Below are 23,839 nucleotides of genomic sequence, written 5' to 3' on the forward strand. Positions count from 1 at the left end.
TTCTTGGACTTGGTGATGAGGTCAGAAAGTAAGGAGGGATGAGGGAGTTCAAAAGACGACAGCAGTTGATAGGGAGTAGGAAGGTTGGGAGAGGGGGGGGATACAGAGGAGCCGAGGTGCTGGTGGATCTTGTTGATCTTTCCAGTGAAAAACAGAAGTAGTGCGTTGCAGGTGTCTGAGGAGTGAAAGTGTGGGGGGAGAGAGATAGGGGGTTGAATGATTTTGTTGTATAGGGAAAACAGAGTCCGTGAATTCCCACTGTTAGCATCAATCAGTCCAGAATAGTATTCCGATTTTGCGCGTGTGATAGAGTCCTTGTAGTGGGTGAGGTGAGCTGTGTACATGTCCTGGTGGGTGGTGAGGCCGGTCTTTCTGTAAAGTCTTTCCAGCTGCCGAGTTTTCGCCTTGGTGGAGCGGAGTTGGGCGGTGAACCAAGGGGCGGATCGAGTGAATTTGACTGACCGGGATTTAACAGGAGCAAGGGTGTTGAGCATGTGTGCAAGGTCCATGTTGTATTGGGAAACAAGTTCATCAGGGGGGGAGTTGTAGTCCGGTTTGAGGTTGGCAGCCATTGCAGTGAGGGTGACAGTGTCAATGTGTTGGATGTTCCGATAAGTGATGATGCGCGGTGGCTTGGGGAGAGAGAGTGTGATGGGAACGTTAAATGAGACGAGGAAATGGTCCGTTACAGGAAGTTCGTTTGCTGTGCAGTTGGCGGGGGTAAAACCACAGCAGCATATTAAGTCCAGGATATGCCCTTTTATATGCGTGGGGAAATCAGAGAATTGGTGTAAGCCAAAACTCTCCAATGAGGAAATAAAGTCTTTGGTGAGGGGATGGGTGGAATTGTCAATGTGTATGTTGAAGTCCCCAAGGATAATAATATTTGGTGACAGAGTGGAGAGGTGTGTGAGGACGGCTGAGAAGTCTTTTAAAAAGTCACGATGTGGTTTAGGGGGACGATATACAGTGGCTATAACTGTGGGAGATGGACCAGAAATTTGACACGCAAGGCATTCAAATGAGAGAGTTTCCGGGACGGGAACTTGAGTGACTTTCCAGATCTCGCGGTAAAATATCGCGAGACCGCCTCCGCGGCCCGAGAGGCGGGGTTTTGAGAGGTAAACAAACCCAGGTGGCGTCGTGTCGTTCAACTCGGAAAAGTCCCCCGCTGTTTGCCAGGTCTCATTCAAACAGAAGAAGTCCAGCTTACGGTCACTAAGGATGTCTTGGATAAGACAACCCTTACCCGTAAGCGAGCGGATGTTCAGGAGGCCGAAAGTGACGCTGGTGGTGTCATTTTGAGGGGTATTGGCCGACCTAGCCAGCCCGGCCAACACACGGTGTTGCACGGAGCGGCTGTAACCTCTGCGTGGCCGGCGGAAAGATGACCACAGGGAGGTGATATCCTTGGAGTCGTCAAGGTGAAAGTCTCGACGTGATCCGCGGTGGATATACCTCCGGGAAGAGCGGCGAGCGATTTCCGGGAATCGGAAAATCGCCTGTGGCACGCTCGTCCACCGGGAGCGGAGTTCAAGCAGCTCTGACGCCGAATATTGCAGCCGTCCAACGGGTCGTTGGAGGAGCGACATGATAGCACCCAGCAACGTCCAGAGACAGGCAGCGCCCAGGTTAGCCCTCAACAGCGGGTACAGGTGGGTGGAGATCGTCGGTGTTCTCGTTCGCGGTCCGGATAAACGACCGGAATCACGAGACGATCCGACAGCCAAAGCAGATTGGAGTTCGACCATAAGTTCCTCTGGTGACTGTCGAGTATTTCCAGTGGTACAGGAGTGGTACAAATTGGTGATATCAGATGAAATACATCACCTGAACAGGGACTTGAACCCTGGACCCTCAGATTAAAAGTCTGATGCTCTACCAATTGAGCTATACAGGCTCTGATAGGTTTTTTTTTTCCAGTTGTTTCCTAAAAAACAAAAGCATACCATCGTGGGAACAGGGATTGGACTGAAAGCAGGATACCTTCAAAATGATACAGTCTGCATTCCAAAGAGTCCGTGTTACGACTCAGAATTATGGTATTACAACAACAGGAAAATGTCCTTCCCTTCAATTTTGTGCTCCTCAACTAATAGTATCGCCTGAACAGGGACTTGAACCCTGGACCCTCAGATTAAAAGTCTGATGCTCTACCGACTGAGCTATCCAGGCCATGGCTGTTACTAAATCCTGTGTTGTCTGCTGCAGAAGGTCTGTGTAACGTCTCAGTCATACAGGAGTGGTCCATCAATGAAAAGGTTTCTTCAGCTGTCATCTGTACTTCTTTGAAGGTGTCGGAGGAACATATTTTCCACATCAAGTTGGTGATATCAAATGAAAGATACCACATGAACAGGGACAGTTGGTGATATCAAATGAAAGATACCACATGAACAGGGACTTGAAGACTGGAGCCTCAGATTAAAAATCAGATGCTCTACCGACTGATTTATCCAGGCACTGATAGGATTTTTTCCGCTGTGGTTTACTACACAATAAAAGCACTCCATCGTGCGGAAGGGGATTGGACTGAAAACAGGATTCCTTCAAAATGATACAGTCTGCATTCCAAATATTCCGTGTTGCAGTAGTATGGTTTTACAACACAGGGAAAAGTCCTTCCGTTCAAGTTGGTGATATCAGATGAAATACATCGCCTGAACAGGGACTTGAACCCTGGACCCTCAGATTAAAAGTCTGATGCTCTACCGACTGAGGTATCCAGGCCATGGCTGTTACTAAATCGTGTGTAGTCTGCTGCAAAAGGTCTGTGTAACGTCTCAGTCATACAGGAGTGGTCCATCAATGAAAAGGTTTCTTCAGCTGTCATCTGTACTTCTTTGAAGGTGTCGGAGGAACATATTTTCCACATCAAGTTGGTGATATCAAATGAAAGATACCACATGAACAGGGACTTGAAGACTGGACCCTCAGATTAAAAATCAGATGCTCTACCAATTGAGCTATCCAGGCTCTGAAAGGTTTCTTTCTTTGTTTACTAAAAAATAAAAGCACACCATCGTGGGACGGGGAATTGGACTGAAAACAGGGTTCCTTCAAAATGACAGAGTCTGCATTCCAAAGAGTCCTTGTTACGACTTACAACTATGGTTTTACAAGAACAGGAAAATGTCCTTCCCTTCAATTCTGTGGTCCCAGACGAATTATACCGCCTGAACAGGGACTGGAATCCTGGACCCTCAGATTAATAATCTGTTGCTCTACCGATTGAGCTATGCAGGGAATGAATGGGACTAAATCCTCTGTAGTCTGCTACAAAATAAAAGCACATAGTCGGAAAAGGAAGTGGATTGAAAACAGGGATCCTTCAAAAGGATACGTGTCTGCATTCCAAAGAGTCAATGTTACCACTCAGAAGTATGCTTTTAGCACAACGGGAAATGGTGTCCATTTCAAATTGGTGATATCAAATGAAAGATAGGGCCTGAACAGGGACTTGAACCCTAGAACATTATATTAAAAGTGGGATGCTCTACCGAAAACTGAAAAAAATGGCAAAAAGAAAAAAAGATGGAGAGTTTAGTAAATTTAACCCACAGATTAAAAGCCTGATGCTCTACCCACTGAGCTATCCAGGCAATGGATGGTACTAAATCCTGTGTAGTCTGCTGCAAAATGAAACACAAGGGGAACACGGAAAGGGGAATATATTCAATATTTTCCGGCTGTAGTTTACTGCAAAATAAAAGCACAACATTTTTGGAAGGGGGTTGGAGTGAAAACAGGGTTCCTTCAAAACAAAATACATGTAGTTTTCTTGGAATACATGTCCTTATTTTTTTTTAACAATTTGTTATAACAATTTGTGGAACTGTCCATTCCTCAATTGGACCTTCACACAAAAAACACACACAGAAAAAAATATCATTTAATGCATGCCACCATAAGAAAAATATATTTTGATTGAAGGAATGACTAATATAAGATAGAGTAATAATAAATAATGAATTATCATGAAAATCATACATTTCCGAAAAACAAGTCTTATATTATTAAAATATAATACATGTATATATTTTTTTATTTAAAGACTATAAGTAAAATACAATGATTACGATAAAGCCAAGGGTTAAGGTGAAAAAAAGAAAACCGTCGTCGCCTCATGTTGATGACGTCTCATTTCGTATTTACCGGGGGACTGAGAATTCGTTGTGGTACATGGAAGGAGTATATACCATCAAAAAGACACCTTGTAAGTCAGACAAATACGACAACCAAACTTAATCCATTTGAATGCACAGAACTGTTGTACCACGTGTTTCTGGTTAGAATATATGAGATTGGTGTCGAAAGAGGCATGACAATTTAGCTTGTTGCTTCCTTTGCTAGCTAACTAGCGAAAATAACAAGCCGTCGGTCAGCTAGCACTGTTTGGAATAACCAAATCACTCAAGCTGCTTGATGTCATCGTACAAAGAGGGCGACAAACACATTAACTTCACGTTTCTACAAAGACGATGTCGCGAAGTAACGCGTTGGTCTGCCAATATGAGTATACAATATGGAATTCAACCTTTTATTATATTAACCCCTTCGTCTGTGTTTGTTCACCAACACAAATCTCACAACAGCAAGCCATACCACTGGATTTGAGATTATACAATTGTCTATTACACAGCTTGTTTTATACAAGGCTATCATCACCATAGTAAAAACACCGCTATGTAATAAATGTACCGGAGTGCCAGCGCATATTAGCAAGCATCAATTTTCCTAGGCTACGATGCACATCATGAAAAACAGGTAGTGCGAATCATGTGACAAGCATTTTGTATGTGTCCCTTCTCAGGCTATGGTCTTCACTGGACTGAGTGTTGATCCTCAGTGAGATGACTGACCAGGGCAACAACAACAACCACAACATCTCCTGCAACCCCTTCGCCGCTCTCTTCAGCTCGTTGGCTGATGCCAAACAGTTTGCGTCAGGTCAAAAGTCTGCACCATTACCCACTGGACCGCCACGTGAGTAATGCAGAGCAGACGTACCCCTTCAAACTGTGAACATTTTGCTCATGAAGATGAAGTAATGCATTTCATTGAGTAGATGTGACTCGAGTGAAAGCAAATATTTCTAAAAAGTACTGTTTGGTTTTAAAAGCTGAAGTTACAGAACATTATGCAACAATTGAACATTTAATAAAGTAATTCTCTGACATACCACCTTAGTGACACTTGGTGTCAGTAGTGATGACACACACCACGATGTAAGGAAATATGGGTTGAGATAAAATATATTCCTCAATACTAATCTGGAATATCAAACTAAATCGTGATTAAATAATGCCTGCAACTCTTCTTCCATGACTGTTTATGTCACATTATAGAAGATGACTCCAGTGAGAGCCAATCAGAGTCTGAGAACTCTGTGTCAGACAGCATTGACGATAATGACGACTCTTTGGCAGAGATAAGCCGCTCCTTCCGATCCCGACAGGAGCTGTGCGAGCAACTCAATGTGAATCACATGATCCAGCGTATATTTCTGATCACCTTGGATAACAGTGAGTAATTCAAAACACCTTATTTTCTCATGAGTGGATTTATTACCCTGTATTGCCTTTATTTATTCTCGTATGAGGCTGTATAAAACCACACAACAAAGATATGTCAGCCATGTTGGGGTGAACGTTGATAACTTGGTTCAGCACATTGGTTCAGCATTGACTAATTTGCGTTTTCCCCCCTTCCAGGTTTTTTCCGTAAACAATGTTATTTGAAAATATGTTTTTATACACATTATTCCCCATTCTTTGTATAAAAATATAGAAAAGTTTTTTGTTGTTGTTGTTGTCCCTGCTTTGAAATTTTCTTCAGGAAGTCTATCTTCTTCCCTATGGAAACCATGCATTTAGGGTTAATTGGAGACTAGAACTAGAGGTTGTGTACATATTTAAAGAAAATTTTGGCTTGTTAGGTTGACATATTTATGTCTGATAGTGTTGCTGCAAACTATTACACCCGGTAAGATATATTTCTTTTGAATAGTGTAGTATTGGTTGCCATGATGCGTTTGTCAAGCCTTCACTTTGTCATCTAGTGAAATCACACCAAGAGTGTGCGGAAATTAAACCATGACTCATCACCATCGTGTTACGAGAAGTCTTGTTTTGAGCATACTGGGTCTCTGCACTGACACTCTTTCAGGATGAGTCATTATTCTTATGAGGTGCACAATAAAATGCTGCACAATAAAAAAGATATCCAATAAATGCAGCCGTTCAATCTATTTCCCCAATACAGAAATCAGCCCAAACTTGTGAATTGATTCTTCTTTTTATTGTGCACACATTTTTTTATCCTTACCTCAAGGTGATCCCAGTCTGAGAGGGGGTAATGGGATCCCCCCTCGCTGTGTTTACCTGGAGGAAATGGCAGCTGATCTGGATGGACAGGATTGGTTGGACATGGACAACATAGAGCAGGTTGAATAGCCTCACACTTTTTGTGTTTGGGAACATTTCCCTGCAGCTTATTAGCTAGTCTTTATTTCGAAGGTGATAAGAACTGAACACATTTTGGCATGTACTTGCGCTGTCTCCTCTTCCTAGGCACTTTTTAATCGTCTGTTGCTGCTTGAACCAGGAAATCATCTCATCTACATGACATCATGCAGTGCTGTGAACCTGTCAGCTGACCGTGATGCTGGAGAGAAGTGTGCCATTCCATACCTCTTTGCTTGTTATCAAAGGGCAAAGGAAGAGGTATTATAATAATAAGAAGAAAAAATGCCACCATTAATTATCTTTTTAAGAACATTTTTTAGTTACAAAATGTTATTTCAAAAGGTTTTCTCTTTCTATAGTCAGCCAGTTTCTACTACAATGCGAGCCACCTTTTATTCAAAGCACAACACAAACCAACTGAGAGACAAGTGGAAAACTTATTGATTTAATTCTGGAATCTTCATTATTCAAAAACTTATTTTATTTTTACTTTCATCAGGTAACCAAGGTGCCGGAGAAGCTGTTGCCATTTTCCGTTCGTTGTAGGAATCTGACAGTCTCAAACACGCGTACAGTTCTGCTCACCCCAGAAATCTACGTCAACCAAACTGTGTATGAGCAACTTCTCAACCTGCTGCTGGATGCTTACACTCGAGCACGTATGTTTTAGATTGAGCTCAGTCAATTTCCTTGTGTGCCGTTTTTGTGACAGGGGAAGCGTTATGTGTCAATTTTACTCTTTGCAATGTGGCAATGGCATTTCAGAGCCAGAGGAGGTGGTGGAGTTTGTTGAGGAGGTGATTGCTGGCTTGCTCTCTGATCAAGAGGTGCGGACCTTCAAGGAGGTGATAGTTCCAGTGCTTGATATCTTCCAGGGTCGAATCAAAGACATTGATCTGTGTCAGCCCTACTTCTACTTCTACCTTGATGTACTTATCTACTTCAGCTATAATAAAGACATTGCCAAGGTCAGAAAGCCTTCTGGTAGATCTTATTTGTTTAGATTTCATGCTCCCACTGATACTTGATGCTTCTAGGTATTGATGGAGCACATTCAGCCTAAAGATCCGGCAAATGGGTTGCTGTACCAGAAGAGCCTACTTGGAACCGTGTTGAATGTCTCTTGCCTGTTGAAAACACCAGGAGTGGTAGAAGGACATGGCTTCTTCTTGAACCCATCCCGTTCCAGCCCTCAGGAGACTAAAGTCCAGGAGGCAAACATCCACCAGGTAAAGAACCACTCTGATTGTCTACCCAATGAAGTCATCAGGATTCAATGATGACGTTTACACCTTCTTTTCCAGTTTATGGGCCAGTTTCACGACAAGCTGCATCAAATGTTTAAATACTTGCTGCAGCGGTCAAGTGAGACACGCCACCTGCTGCTGTCATGGTTGGGCAACTGCCTGCACGCAAATGCTGGCCGGGCCAAGATTTGGGCCAATCAAATGCCAGAGATCTTCTTTCAGATGTATGCCTCAGATGCATTCTTCTTGAATTTGGGTGCAGTCCTTCTGAAGCTGTGTCAGCCCTTCTGCCGGCCTCATTCATCCAAATTGCTCACATTTAATCCCACATACTGCGCAGTGCGAGACCTGAGTGAAGAGGAGAGGTGCATTCGCAATGTGCACGCGAGAGGTAAATACTGATGGCTTCCTTTTAGTGACCCAAATATTTAGGTGTTTTATTGAAACACCATTCATTTGGAGTGACACTTTCCAGTCATTTAGATTCACAGTTGAATGATCAGCTGTATCCTTCGTCAGGTCTTGACAAGGAAACCTGTCTGACTCCCATGCCCTCCCAGCCCACGCAGGAGCCTGCTGAAGAGTCCTACAGCCTACTGACAGAAAACCTCATCCTCACCCAGCTCACTCTGCATCTCGGCTTCCACAGGTATTTCTTCACATCCCCCAAATTGTGCTGCTTGGTGGAGTTTAACTTTAGTATTCAGCCAGGATGACAAAACATGTCATGTTTTAATAGGTTCCTAGGGAAATGCGATGTAACAAATTTACGGAATTCCCGAGCATTTGTTCCACCTAACCCATTCTGTCCCTGTTATAGGGATGCATCTGGGCCGCGCCCTTGCGCCATTTACTCATTTTGACAGCCACTGGCGCAACTTTGTAACTCCACTGCGCCAGCACCGACGCATGTCTATTACGATTAGCAAATATTGCTACATGATCCGCGCCACATATAACATACAGTACTTCTGTTAAAATAGCTAAAGAAACAAATTTAGTTCAACATCAATTGACAACTGTTTCGTTTTCCATCAGAGGTTTTAATTTTCGTTGTCTGCCATCTTGCCTTACCTTCTTCTTCTTTTCCTTTCAGATTTTCCCTTCAGGGGTCTTGCCTTACCGATATCTAGCCATAATCACCTTGCATTTGTTTCGCTGCGTTCCAAAGTTGTGGTAGAGGATATTTCGGGTTTTCCGTGATCCGCCAGAAACTGCCGAAAGAGATAATCGAATATTAATTTACCCGTGGTGCGATTACAGTATTTACATTGCATATGACAGATGCTTGCAATATGGAGCGTGAGAACAGGAGTAAACCTCTAAAAGACATTAAAACAGGCAGCAAACAAACACATTCTCATTTTTTTTTAGAAACAATTGAATAAGTCTGCGAAGGGTAGTGACAATTCGTTGCAGCTAACTGCTGTTAATGATTCGAATTTAGTGGCTCACGGGAACGATGTCAGAGCTGTTGCAGCACATTGAAAATTTGTTTAAGTAAACACTCGTAAGATATTTTTTGCTATGTCTGTTCTCTGTCTTTTATATAATACCGTAGAATCAGAATCATCTTTATTGCCAAGTATGTAGAACACACAAGGAATTTGTTTCCGGTAGATGTATGATGTTACAGTGTCTGTGTATTCATCCAATGTGCCCGTTGAAGTTTCAAAGACGCTCCAATCAGTGCAGTCTAAGCATTCTTGTAGCGATAACTTTGCTTCATCTGTCCATGTTTTAACTGTCTTGACTACCGGTTTTACACATTTGAGTTAGAATATCAAAATAGCGCTAGATTGATTATGTAGTAACAAAATAAAATTCTAAATGTTTGTTTATTTTATGTATAAATAAATTATTTGACATGAATTAAAATAGTTGATATATTGGAAAAATAGATTTTACTCAAATAATGTTTTTTTTCATTTGCAATTTAGAAATACAGTAAAGTCTCGTTATATCGATATTCTCGGGAGTCGGAAAAAATATGGATATAACCGGACTATCGATATATCCGATCCTGCGGCATGTAAATTTTCTCCTTGCGTTCATAGAAATAGTATCGTAATAAGCAGTACTACCGATATAACGAGACTTTACTGTATCATGCTCCCATGAATGTATTTTGGTTTATTTCAATCAGTTTAGTGTAGTTGTGCAATCTCGATAAATTGGGCCCCATCAATTTTAGAATTTGGCCCCCTTTTCTGGCACAAGGTGGCCAACTGGCTCCCTTTTTTAATTTCCCAGATGCATACCTGTAGGAGAATGTCACAAAATTGAACCGGTATTGTGTTGTTGCATCCGCAGACTCCACGAACAGCTGGTCAAGATGAACCAGTCTCTGCACAGGCTCCAGGTGACGTGGGAGGAGGCCCGTCGCACAGGAAACCCCATGTCGGAACAACTCTTGGAGCAATTTGAACGCCTGATGATTGTCTTTTTGTCAACCAAAGCTGCCACCACACAACCCGCCATGTTGCAATGCTGCCTTAACCTCCAAGCATCCACTGCTGCTCTGCTGGTGCAGTTTGCTTTGGGAAATCATGGCCACGAACATGTAGCACTTAGTTTTCCGCTGCCCACACTGCAAAACACCATGCTCTGCTTTGTACCAGGTAAGGTTGTGAAATAAATGGATTAACCCCTAAAGTAGGTTTCCTTGAGTGGCATGCTCATGAATCATTGCCAAAGTTTGGTTCATTTTATTTAAGTTTAAAGTGAAATTAATGTGATGGTGGTACTTGCAGAGCTGATTTTTTGACACTTCAACACATTTGTGAGCCCTTGTATTAAACATGTACTCGTATGGTTTTTTTTCAGAATTTTTTGTGGAGAACTTGGGAGATTTTTTCACCTTCCTTCGTCAATTTGCTGATGATGTTTTGGAGACTTCTGCTGAGAGTCTTGAGCAGATTCTTAACTTTATCACGGTCTTCATGGGTAATGTAGAACGGTACGGTATCGGATTTAATTGTATCAGATCAAACATAACCCCGTGAATGCTTCAGCAAATATTCCATATTGCTTTCACGACAGAATGAAGAATCCACATCTAAGAGCAGAGCTTGCAGAGGTCTTAGAAGCTGTAATGCCTCACATGCTGCCTCTGGCGCCCGGTACTCCTCAGCCAATTGTCTTCCAGCGACAGAGAGTCTTCTGCTCTTACAAATATGCACCTCAATTAGCCGAAGCCCTCATCACTGTGTTTGTAGACATTGAATTTACAGGTGAGATACTGCAGCTTGAATAAAATAATATAAATGTGCTTTTCTATTCACGTGTAATCAACCCATTTAACGTTTTGAAAATTGCTTTTGAAAATTGCCTCGAGCGTGAAAGCCTAAGGTTTTTTTTTTAAATTTTCGACCCCCTTGTTTGTTTTTTTTTTTTTACATTTTAGAAAATTGTTGTCTGTAATGCTTCTTGTAAATATTTCAGATTGTTTTAGAGGAAATCATATGGTAATGTTTAGAACCATTTAGCTTCTCCTTTACCCCCTGTTGTTCTACAGGCGATCCTCACCAATTTGAACAGAAGTTCAATTACAGAAGACCCATGTATCCCATCCTCAAATTTATGTGGGGTGAAAATAACTACAGAGAGAGTATCAAGGTAATTTTTTTTCCAGATTACAAAATATTCCGACAATTTGGTAATTATGTTTTTATTTCCACCCATCTGACCATGGATGAAATCAATGAAATAATGTATTTTATGTTTTCTCAGTATTTGGCAGACTATGCATCCAAGAACCTCGAAGCCATGAATCCTCCTCTGTTCCTCAGGTTCCTCAACTTGCTGATGAATGATGCCATCTTTCTTTTAGATGAGGCTATTCAGGTGAGACAAAAATTTCTTCAGAGAAATAACGCATATCCTTTATTATTATTTCTTTATGAAAATGTGGAAAAGGATGTTTTTTTTTATTTTCAGTCAGTGTGTTTTTTTTAAATCTTGCAGTATCTGAGTAAAATCAAGATCCTGCAGCTGGAGCGTGATCGAGGAGAGTGGGATGGCCTTGCCCCCGATGCCCGAAGGGAAAGGGAGTCCAGTCTGCAGATGTTTGGACAGCTGGGCCGCTTCCATAACATCATGTCCAATGAGACCATCGGCACACTGGCCTTACTCACTTCAGGTCAGACCAATTCAAAGTGCATATTTGAAGTCCTTCCATCACTTGTTTCTGGCTAGTTGCAGTAATCTCCTTTTCCCCCCTAGAGATCAAAGGGATCTTTGTACACCCTTTCTTGGCGGAGAGGATCATCTCCATGCTCAATTACTTCTTGCAGCACTTGGTGGGACCTAAAATGGGTGCGCTTAAAGTGAAGGACTTCAGTGAGTTTGACTTCAAGCCGCAGCAGCTTGTCTCTGACATCTGCACCATCTACCTGAACCTGGGGTACGTTGCGAACTAACAGTGCAATCAATTTAGTTATTGTGACTTGGATATTTTGGCACCACTGTTTGCTGTAGTTGCACATATGAGCACTTTGGTTGACAAATATAATCACATTTGTATGTTTCTTTGCCAGAGACGAGGAGAATTTCTGTGCTACCGTCCCAAAGGATGGACGTTCATACTCCCCTACCCTTTTTTGCCAAACGGTGAGGGTACTGAAGAAAATCAACAAGCCCGGGGATACGATTATGGCTTTTGGAGTCCTTGCTGATAAAATAAAGGTAGCATTTGACAGTTGAGGAGATTATTCTTTTTTTTTTCTTGAAGGGAGTTGTGTATTTCCACACCATCAAATTTTCCTGTTCTCTAGTCCCATGCAGATCGACAGCAACAGGAGGAGGAGACTTATTCAGAGGCCCCGGAAGAGTTCCTTGATCCTATCATGTCCACATTGATGCTCGATCCCGTTCTTCTTCCTTCTTCCAACGTCACAGTTGACCGCTCAACGATAGCAAGGCATCTCCTAAGGTTAGTTCCCAACTAACATCAGGACAGAAGACGATTTACACATTTCTGTTCATGGTCACATAGTTATGAAACTCTAGGCAGGTTACCAGGAGTTCAGATATGCATGGACTACTGAGTGTGACTCAAAAGTAGAGCAGTTGTATGGATGTCATCTATGTGAATCGCTGCACTACGTTATTGATGGCCTGTGAACAAGAGGATTTTGTCACAGTTTTGATGCCTACACACTAACCTCCGCTAGAACACAACCTACAGGACATGATTCTTTGTAGAGCTTATATAAAAAAAGAGTATGTCCTCATTCCAGTGACCAGACAGACCCGTTCAACCGCAGTCCTCTCACCATGGACCAGATCAGGCCAAACGAGGAGCTCAGGCAACAGATCTTACAATGGCTGGATAAGCATAAGCAGGAGAAGCTGCAGCTGGGACCAAGTGACCAGACTTGATCCGCTCGGTGCCCAACAATGACTGCATCCTTCTTTGCTTCCTTCTTCCACATCTCGAATGCCCCTCTACCTTTTTTTTGTGGCTAATCTGTGGTGTACTTGTCGCCACAGATTCCACACTCTTGTCTCATACTGCATTAAATCCTATTTAAAACAGCTCAGCCAATATGCCCGCAGCGCATGTCGACTCGCTGTTTGTCTGTGCCAATGGTAAACATTTGCATTATGGGAATTGTGCGATCTTGAGCAGGAGAAGAGGATTACAGGTTGGTGAAAAAGCATTTCCTCCTTCTTAAAATTGTCCCCCCCCCATATTTATCTCATGTAAACCTTTCATATCATCATCAACCGAATTTTACCTTATTTGGCCTTCTGCACACCTAGAGATGTGACCAAACGCAACTGAATGGGACAGTCATCAACAAAAGTAAAGAAAGGTAATCATTCGAAAATGTGAGCATTGGCAGAGATTTACCAAAATGAAGTGTTGCACATTGAGACTTAGCTCCGTCCTAATTCTTTTTAGACATGATCAACATGAGTGTAATCGCAAAGTAATTTTTCATCATATATATATAATAATATATCATATATATATATATATATATATATATATATATATATATATATATATATATATATATATATATATATATATATATATATATACACACACACACACACAGTAAAGTCTCGTTATATCGATATTCAAGGGAGTCCGAAAAAATATCGATATAACCGGGACTATCGATATATCCGACCCTGTTTGCATGTAATTTTCTCCGTGCGTGCATAGAAATAGTATCGATATAACCGGGACTATCGATATATCCGATATCGATATAACAAGACTTTACTGTATATATAATTATATAATTATTATATATTATATGATAATAATATTCTGAGTAATTTTAACACGTTTTCTGTTTAAAAAGTGTCACGCCTTTAATCCTGTGCATTAATCAATACCCAAGAAGTAGTTGTCAAGATCTGGAGTGGAAGTGACACCTGGTTTACTTTGTCAGTGTTTATTGAACCAGAAACAACACGCCGGTATTGTCAAGCAAGAAATGGATTTCCCTGGCCAATGTAGCAATTGTAAGATACTACAAAGAGAAAAACCATGTGAGAAATAGTGTGGATAGTTTGGAGTGTGTGGTCAATCATTGCCACATTTTGTCGAACAGAGACTCTCCACACTGCACTTTTTAACCACAGGTATACATTAAATTATAAATATTAAGTGTTATATATCACACATATGCATACTGTATATACTCTATTAATATGGGTTGGCAACCCTCAACTGGATCTCACTTCTTACTTGGAAACATTTTTTGTTGTGAAAGCTCATGTGATACGAAGTCAAATTTTGAGGTGACGGTTGAACGCTCATGAAAATTAGTAACAGAATCCCACATACTGCACCACAGTTAACACTTGTTAGATATTTACTTACAGCCCTTATTATATTTGTTGTGTTACAATGACAGCTCCATAAGCACGCGTGAGCCTTTAAAGTTCTGACATGAAATAAAGAACACATTCGTCTGTCAGACACTTCACTCAGGCAGTTTCTCTGGAAGATCCATGATGCATAGCACAATTACTCAATTTTCAATGTGATATTTTTTTCCGCCGCCAATTCAAAAAAGAAAAACAGTGGTCTATAAAAGAACAAATGACAGATTATAAAAAATGTGATTTTCTCTTTCAGGGGGGCTGAACACATGGAGCTGTCATTGATTCTGTTTACCCAATGCAACAAAGATTGAGGGGAGCTTTATTAATGTTTTGTAATGTTTAAGAGATAGCAAAGTTCCCAGTGAATCATTGACTTTCAAATTAACACAATCAGTCTTGGGATATTATACACAATATATTCCAAAACTACGGGGTGCTGGATGATTTTTTTTTCTTTCCATCTTTTGTAACAAGTTGTTTATCATGATATTAGATCCCACCTCAATTTCCCTTTAAAGCATTAACAGTGAACAGATCGCTAAGAGTGTTTTTGCAATGTTTCGATATTGTTTGCATTAACATGAAGCAACCAAATTACACTTTTGGGACATTTTATTTCTTGTTATATAGAAAGTTGCAGATACAGTGAAAGGTGGAGTTCAATTCAATGACTGCAGGATTACCATTGAAGAGATTTTAATAAAAGTTATCAAATATGGCTGTGATGAAGAGAATAATGTGAAGGTAGTGTGTGAGGGTTTGGCATGCCAGTGCTTTATGTTAAAGATCTTGGAAGATTTTTTTATTGTAAAATTTTACTTTTGAGTATACATTATGATAAAAACTATGTCTTCTTTTTTTGTGGCGATTTTCTAAATTTTATTTAATTTATCAATGCTTAAAGATGAGGTGGCCATATTTTGCTCATTAATGACTGCCTACGTAAAAATACAATGAAATCGCAACAGGTGCTATATTTTGCTTGCTTAACTGACGTTTGGGTGTTGAACAAGCGATATCTCGAATATTTCAATATAAACATAACAAATCTGATTTGTTTTAAGTGAAGGTGGAATGTTAGCACCTCTGCCTCAGTGCAGAGGTGTAAGTCTCACCAGTCATTCGCCATGCCACAAAATACCGAACAAAATTATTGAGGGTTGAGCATCTCCCAAATAGCACAGGAACGCCTATGGCACCATTCTCATCGCCAATAGTTTACTCCGTATCGGATTTGGAAGTAAAAATACTGAACATCACTGGCACAAATGTGGCAACGCTTTAAGTTTTTTTTTAATTGCATTGCAATACAAGCAATTAAACAAGTTGTAAGTGAAGTCATAATCATCTTGCTCAGTCACAATATTTATCGGAGTGTTACAAATATTTTTTTTCACAGATTATGACACAAAAAGGTACATGTAGAGCTCAAAATGGGAACACAAAAACAAACAACTCTAAAATTGAAAACAACTCATTCACTGACATTCAGAAATGTATTCAGGAATTGAAAATCTGACGTAGAGCGCCATTCCCGAATTAATTCACTTTTTGTTTTTTCTTACTTGGGTGCCATTAAAACACTGGCCAGGCCAGGCCTCTGGCAATGTTTTTTCCCTTGTCAAAGGGCAGCATTTCCCCCTTTTCCATGTTAGCGCTTTGTTCCAGTTTCAGCTGTTGTTAAAGCGCTATATAAACCAATATCTATGTATTGCATTGCATTTTTTACAGCCACCCTCATTTTAAGCTCATATAACTCCAGACCCATATAATTTAGGAATTAACTTTTTTTCCTGATGAAAGAAGAGACACCAAAGTTTCTTACACTGCATTGAATGTTTATGTAGTCCTAAAACTCAATATTCTGTGGGTCTTGCAATTTGAATGACAATGACAAAAACTTTGTGACTGGAGTGGACACATTTTTTTAAAATTGGGTTTGGCTATCTCAGGTATCTCTGTATTCTCTTCTAACGGTCTGGTTACTGCTGCTTTTTGTGATTCAAGTGCGTCGCTGGTTTCCCGGGCAAAGCCCCTGAAACTGATTACGATTCGGCGGCTTAGAGCTCAAATCTCGCTCTCTGAGCGAATGCATTGTCAGGTCCGTGTCGGGTCCGCCCCGCACCCTGCATAACGACGCCTCGGCCAGTGAGAGTGGAGGCCGTGGCGAAGCTTGTTTATGTGGAGAGCTGGCTCAGGGTTCCGCCCACCGATGTATCTGTAATCGCAGGGCACACGGGCACAGAGTGTAAAATGGCGCACAGCTGTCGGTGGCGCTTCCCCGCTCGGCCCGGAGGGAGCAGCAGCTCCGGCACCGGGAGGAAAGCGGGCCGGATAAGGGTCACTGCCTCGCTGCGGAACGTCCCAGGAGCCCACCCGCACGCTGCTGGCCTCGGACCCGGGTTTGATGCTGCACTACAGGTCTCTTCGGTCATCGGGAGCAACCTGCAGAAATTTCGGGATGTTTTAGGAGAGTCGAGTGATTCGAGCAGCGCGGAGGTAAGTACCAGACGGACCAGGGAGAGAATGCGAGAGTACCCCGTTTGGGGGTGTCCGGTACCAAGAGAGGCGTTCACTGTTTTGCAGCTAACAGTCCAAATACGCACAATCTCTCGGTTTTCGAGCTGAGCAAAACTTGCAATCGCCAGGATGCTCCGTCAACTTTGCTGTACTTTAACGTACAAACTTGAGTCAGGAACCCACACGGCATCGAACCGAGACGTGTTCTCGAGTGTGGTTCTGCTGGGAACAAAGTTAGTTTGCAGTAGAAGTGAGAAGAGATGCTACACCCGTACACTCTTCAGGCTGAACGATTACGAGCACGCTAACACAAAACGTCCCCCGCCACCATATTAAAGATGTGTTTATAATATTTTTTATCGGCCAAAGATACACTGTTCGTGTTATTGACGCATTACTCACTCATTGTAATAAACACGCATCATGTAAATACGCTACTGCAAAAGCTTTACTCGTGAGATACTTACAATTAGCTTGAATGGACGCCTTCACGACTTGGACATCTCATACAATAACACTAAAAAAGTTGTTTGTCTCTCTCGATTGGAAAAAGTCGAAAAAGTGTATGTTATAGCAACGCAAGCCGAGGACTCGTCAAAGTAATGTGCGTGATGTGTTTGCAAACAAAACAATTTGACGAGGGTGATAATAGATAAATCTGATTGGGACTCGAAGTTAGCTTTCTCCCCACTGCAGTATTTCGTTTCTTTGAATCATTTTGCACCACAGATTGATGTACTTTAACGAATACATTTGATTAATGTACAGACTGGTGCTTTTTTCCTTGACGTGTTGCTGCGAAGATGTAGCTAACCTAGCTGGTGGGTTAACTTGGAGCTAGCTGCCCGTAGTACACTTGTAATTCCACACCGCGAATGTTTCCACGTTGTCGAAATTGCACTCGTGTGTTTCTGTCTGGCACCACTCCAAAGGATTGGGCATCACTGTGCAGAATTTACAAATGCAGACGCTTCTACTGCTGTTTGTAGGTAGGCTAGCGAAAGTAGCATACTACGCCACGCTAGCCGTCATGCTACTGCTGATGCGTTGGAAAATGGAAGGTGAAGTGTACCCATTCTTTTCGTAGCCAGTGCGTTGCTCGCTAATAGCGACACGATGAGCTCCTTGTCAACGCCACACGGTCACGTTAAATGAGGAGACATATGCACACCCCCCTCATCACATTTTCTCGTTTGTTTTCAATATCGCACAGATAAGATTTTATATGCGACTTGGTGGGGTGTGGGGGGGGGGTCCATTTGGCTTCTTCGAGTGACAGTGCGCACGCAGGGCCGGCTATCACAACAACGAGCACCCCGTTTGACGGGCCGTGTGATGTGGGGGTGTGTTCGCCTCAGCGAACTACCATCTTCCTTTTCTGCCAACAGTAGCAGTGGTGCTACCGTTGCCGTGGGAATAAACGGAATCGTTGGAATTGAAGTCATAGTTGTATTAAGTTCATCCTGTCTACTTGAGATCTAATTTAAAACAGATTCTTATCTTACACTCTGACGAAGGCGGAAGTAGACGCCGAAACATGTCAGGTATTTGAAAACCGACAATACACTGTCTGTAAGATAAGAATCTGTTTTAAATTAAAATTGAATTGAAGTCATTTGGGTTTTCGGCACAGGTTATGTAGTGACACTTGCTGTTGTTTTTTTCTGCTGACTGTGACATCTCGATCTCCTGGTTAAAACAGGAAGCCCAAAGTGGGAAGTAATTTTATTAACTAGAATGAGTAACTCTGATATAAGAGCAAGGGTTTGCAACTGTGGGGTACCACTTTCTGACTAACGACTGGCCTGATTGCCCCACTTCCACCGGTATCACCTCATCAGTATTACTAATCCTATGTTGCCTATGTTGTAAGGACGATCCAAATTGAACCTCACCACACCATATCGGTTTAATGAAGGATTTAGTTGTTTTATGAAAATAGCTTCTTTTACTCCCCTTTCAAACCATCTATGTTCTTTCGCGAAGATTTTAACTTCATTGTCGTCAAATGAGTGGTTGCTAGCTTTTGGGTGCATATGTACTCCCGATTGAGGCCCACTAGTATTATCCCTGCGATGTTGATAGTCTTTTTTTTTTTAGAATTTGTTTAGTCTCCACAATGTACTGCTCTATACAATTTTCATTCTTACAATGTATTGAATAAACCACATTACTTTGTTTTTCATTTGGCAGCCTATCTTTTGGATGCACTAATTCAATACAGCATTAGAAACCTTAGACTCTCTTCTTTCATCGGAAAAAAAAAGTTAATTCCTAAATTATGTGTCTGGAGTTATCTGAGCTTGAAATGGGGAGGCTGGACAAAATACAATACATATAGATTGATTTACATAGCGCTTTAACAACAGATGCAGCTGTAACAAAGCGCTAACATGGACAAAAGGCAAATGCTGCCCCCTCGTGGAAGGGAAAAACATTTCCGGAGGTCTGACCAGCGCATTATTGGCACCCCGCATGAAAAACCAAAACCTGAAGAAATTCGTGAATGATGCGCCACGTCACACTTTTCAATTCCCGAATAAATTCGGGAATGGCAGCAAATGAGTTAATGAAATGGTTATTAATTGACTTGAGAACATGTGTATTCAACCTCTAACATTCAACTACTCATAAGTATCATAATAGCCTCCTGTTTATTCACCCCTGCACGGTGGGCCCATTATTCTTGAACTCTCTAGTTCTGGGAAGTACAAAATGACTTGTCAATATGATGTGAAATTCAAGCTTCATGCATTTACATTCTGCTACTTCCACACATTTGATGCCTTGCATGTTTATACACATTCATACTGTGAAAAAGCATCTCCCTCCCTCCTTTATCATACATTATTGTTCTGTTTTTATTTGTAACCGTCTTGGCATAGAATGGGATAGTCTGAGACCTCAACGATTGCATTTTGTGCTATATCTTGTGGAAATTTGTTTGCGGATTGCCAATTCATGCAGGAAGGCCGGAGCCAAAATCGAATCCTGCCCCTTTACACTGTGAGCTGATGCTCTAACCGGGCCACCCTCAGTTAATTCACTGAATGGAAATTATGGCAGGAATAAAAATATTGAACCACCTGATTATTCTCAGATATGTTAAACGTCCACATTGTAGCACTACCCATCTGCGAGGAAGATTTATTACATTTCAGATGATTATTACTATTTTTTTGCCTTAAGAATTATATGCGGCTATCTGCATCCTTTATGGGTACTTGCTACTCTGAAGTAAGACTGTTATTGTCCGGATACCTAAAAGCCAGTGGTTGGTTTCAGGATAATTAAAGCAAATCCCAGAATGTGTTTTCAGTTTTAGTTTTTATTGTCCGTCTGGTTTTGCGCTTCAATGCTTTTCTTTAGCGTCTTGGGTACATTGGAATATTACGGATGCAAAGAGTTTGACTTGGCCATTGATTCTCAGAGTTTGGTGAAGCCATCTGAAGATGAAGGCCTAGATTGGTGCACGCATGAATACTTTCTATAAATAAATACTTCGTCATAGTTAGAAGCAAAATTTGAGAAAGAGTACAGTGGTAGGTCAAATGTCAACAACAATCAGTTCCTTGAAGCATTTTGACTGCTGTCGACATCCAGGTATATTTGGAATAATTCACTTCTGCTGTTACTGTCATAATTCTATGTTTGGAGATGCGGTTGAACACTTTAATAATGCAGAATCTTCTTCTTTTCCTTTCGGCTTTTCCCTTCAAGGGGTCGCCACAGCAAATCAGTGTCCTCCATCTTTAGAGGTTTGATCCGCATGTTTGTTTTGGCCAAGCTTTTACGTCGGATGCCCTTCCTGACACAACCCTCTGTATTGATCCGGGCTTGGGACCGGCACAAGAAGACATATGTCCCTTTTTGGCTACAGAACAAGCAACTCGCTCAGTAAAATGCTCCCAACCACAAAATGGTAATCGGCACAGCAACATTCAAAAAAGCCACATACATTTTGAATTTTATGTAATGCAGAATAAAGACTGATAACTTCATTCATAAATGGGGACGGAGCAGTCAATGTGAAGGAGCAATAAATTACTATCATATTAATTTATATCATCCGTCTAGTTACCGATCTGTCATTGATTGTCCATCTTGTTTTTACAAGCCAAACCAAACAAATCATCAGTCGGACAGTCTTTCGTGTTATTTTAAATGCACTTCTGGAACGGTTTGTGGTAGGAAATTTCACCATTCAGCCAGTCGGTGTTAGTCCACCTAAAAAAACACCTCATAATCCAACAGAGAAAAAAAGAATCCCAATATGATTAAAATACGAAAAGGAGTTCATTCTATCAGCGTATCTTCATTCAGTGGTCATCAGACCTATTGCCCAGCTCTACTGAACATAATTAAAAAGTCATTTCTTTATGTTGACATTCTTTATACTAATTTGACTCTTTCATACAATACAATATAATACAGTAAAGTCTCGTTATATCGATATTCAAGGGAGTCCGAAAAAATATCGATATAACCGGGACTATCGATATATCCGACCCTGTTTGCATGTAATTTTCTCCGTGCGTGCATAGAAATAGTATCGATATAACCGGGACTATCGATATATCCGATATCGATATAACCAGACTTTACTGTATATATTGATTTATATAGCAGTTTAACAACAGCTGAAGCTGTAACACAGCGCCGAACACTATCATATACAGGAAATAACGCGGTCACAAAGATAGTAGAATGCAGGGAGTTAAACCAAGATCAAATCGGAATCATGCTGAGTTGCTTTGACTTTATCATAAAAGTTAAGTAATTTATATTAAAATAATATGACCAAAATGTTGCCATTTTAGTCTTTATTTTCAGTTGTGAAAAAACAAAAAAATATATAGACACCATATTTTCTGGACTATTAAGTGCACTTTCAATCAATATCCGATTTTAAAACTGCCATTTATTCGGCAAAAGGCATTATAAGGCGCACCTTCAATGGATTGCATATTTTAAAACTTTTTCCATCTACAGTATAAAGCGCACTGTATTATAAAGTGCATGATCAGCTTTTGAACAAAAATGAGGGCTTTCGGTGCACATTATAGTGTGGAAAATACGGTAATATTTATCGACCAATATGAAACGCTGTTGATTTTTGAGATATTAAATGCGACTTGGCGTCTAAAAAACACTAAATCCTTCTGTACCTTTGGCACATATTTTGAGGTTGTTTTTCTTCTTCTTTCATTTTCATTTTGTACCTCAACTGTATTAAGTGTCAATTATTACACCCCCACAACACAAGTAGTGAACACATCTTGTGGTTTTCATTCAGGACCAGTGTCATGCCTCTAGCCAGACTGGGGTACGATTGTTCAGGCTCACTTGCAGCCTGCTGGGTTCACAGGGCCACGCTGAACCAAGCATCAGACGGACATTGGGCCAGGATTCCCTCCCTACTACCTCCCTCTGTCAAATCCACCCAGACAGAAAGACCCAAATCCAATACAGACACAGAACTCAGACTGCGAAGCAGAGCAACTTTTATTCTGACAGCTGCCACTTTGGAATGGATTACTAAGCCTATTGCCGAGGCTCAAAGGGGTGCTTGTCGGCTGTTGCTGTCCAAATGAAGGCATTTGTTAGCTTTTGTGTGCATGGGGGGGATTCATTCTCTTAATCGGTCCAATTTTTCAGTTGCTTTTTTTCTTCTTCTTGGGGCTCCAAGCTGTCCAGTTTTTGTCATTTTGTAAGTATGCACCCCCCAACCCCCACAACACACTGTTCCAATAACTTGACCCCTATCCCTGCTGACTTTGGCCAGTAGCTGGCTATCTTTTGGCTATCTACTAGCTAGTTAGCTAGCTAGAGTTCTACCTATTTGAGTTACTTTTTGGGTTGAGTGAACGCTGGCGCGTGTGTCTGCCGCTGCTCACCCCCAGAAGAACTTATCCTGTCACTGAAAAGTGACATTGAGAGTTTCGAAAGGCGCTTATAAATGAAATGCATTACTATTATTATTAGGCGGCGTACACACTGAACTGCTTGCTAGCCAGTCGCAGGGCACACATAGACGAACACCCATTCAACCTCACGCTGAGCATTCCATTAACCTGGCACGCATGTTCTGAGTATTTCTGAGGAAACTTGATTACCCAGAGAAAACCCAAACAGGCTTGTAGAGAACATGCAAACTCCAAACAGGCAGGCTGGAATCGAACCATGTACCTCTGCACTGTGAGGCGAAAGTGCAAACCATCAATCTGCCGTGTCGCCCCACCAAGAGTAGATCACATAACATGCATTATTAAAGTTTGATGATCTTCCGCAAATTATTTATGATATTCCATGGATATAATCGGTACCAAATCCAAACAAATTGGAAGGTGACAAGCATCATGGAGTGGATTGTTTTCTGCGCAAAGCCATTCTATTGATGTCCCCATATGCCTCTATGGCCCACTGGCTTGAGAAGACATGGGGTGTTTTGCCACAGGGGGCGAGAGTCCAGCAGGTGTTTGGCCCGTTTAAATAGAAGAATCCCTTCCCCCACTCTCACCCATATACCCATCCCGCAAACAGCGTGTGGATTGGAGCAGAAAGCTTTGTTTCTGCTTTTATACTAATGCTCACAAAGTGTGGGCGGCTGAAAGAGCGCAGGCAGGGATATCAAAGGATGCTGGACAAACCCCCCCCCCCCCATCGATCCCCTAAACCCCCCTCCCCTTTTTGTCCCTACAGGACAACACTGGGTGGAGAATTAGTCACACACCCTCCTATCCATGGCTTTCCAAC

General features: G+C 41.5%; 2 protein-coding genes and 3 non-coding genes across 10 annotated transcripts in view; 2 read left to right on the plus strand and 3 right to left on the minus strand.

Annotated features, from left to right (window-relative positions):
• Positions 1-1,120: 1,120 nt before the first annotated feature.
• On the plus strand, positions 1,121-13,677 carry ube4a (ubiquitination factor E4A (UFD2 homolog, yeast)). Of its 3 annotated transcripts, none has more exons than XM_089013968.1 (20): positions 1,121-1,655; positions 4,814-4,986; positions 5,349-5,525; positions 6,334-6,446; positions 6,573-6,725; positions 6,967-7,126; positions 7,233-7,435; positions 7,505-7,696; positions 7,772-8,105; positions 8,234-8,363; positions 10,028-10,335; positions 10,541-10,673; positions 10,757-10,947; positions 11,232-11,332; positions 11,447-11,560; positions 11,681-11,855; positions 11,939-12,119; positions 12,253-12,400; positions 12,490-12,647; positions 12,955-13,677. In XM_089013968.1, exons 2-20 carry the CDS (start codon positions 4,854-4,856, stop codon positions 13,094-13,096), a joined length of 3,246 nt encoding a protein of 1,081 aa, XP_088870094.1. In that variant the 5' UTR covers positions 1,121-1,655; positions 4,814-4,853; the 3' UTR covers positions 13,097-13,677. The 3 variants fall into 3 exon arrangements, with proteins under 3 accessions (XP_088870094.1, XP_088870095.1, XP_088870093.1); XM_089013969.1 differs by having other exon boundaries at positions 1,121-1,631; XM_089013967.1 differs by lacking the exon at positions 1,121-1,655 and adding an exon at positions 4,140-4,216.
• trnak-uuu (transfer RNA lysine (anticodon UUU)) lies at positions 1,828-1,900 on the minus strand. Its single transcript has one exon. It is a non-coding gene; the product is annotated as a tRNA-Lys (tRNA).
• Positions 2,103-2,175, minus strand: trnak-uuu (transfer RNA lysine (anticodon UUU)). Its single transcript has one exon. It is a non-coding gene; the product is annotated as a tRNA-Lys (tRNA).
• trnak-uuu (transfer RNA lysine (anticodon UUU)) lies at positions 2,658-2,730 on the minus strand. Its single transcript has one exon. It is a non-coding gene; the product is annotated as a tRNA-Lys (tRNA).
• A 2,273-nt stretch (positions 13,678-15,950) lies between the features above and the next one.
• The window catches only part of kmt2a (lysine (K)-specific methyltransferase 2A), a 52,498-nt gene continuing 44,609 nt past the window's right edge, over positions 15,951-23,839 (plus strand). For all 4 annotated transcript variants that reach the window (XM_089012972.1, XM_089012974.1, XM_089012973.1 and 1 more), the window contains exon 1: positions 15,951-17,062. In XM_089012972.1, coding sequence (XP_088869098.1) covers positions 16,817-17,062 — 246 coding nt within the window. In that variant the 5' untranslated portion in view covers positions 15,951-16,816. The remainder of the gene's footprint in view (positions 17,063-23,839) is intronic.

This window comes from Hippocampus bargibanti, linkage group LG14, assembly GCF_051943395.1.
Source record: "Hippocampus bargibanti isolate YZ-2025 linkage group LG14, ASM5194339v1, whole genome shotgun sequence".
Classification (NCBI taxonomy): Eukaryota; Metazoa; Chordata; class Actinopteri; order Syngnathiformes; family Syngnathidae; genus Hippocampus; species Hippocampus bargibanti.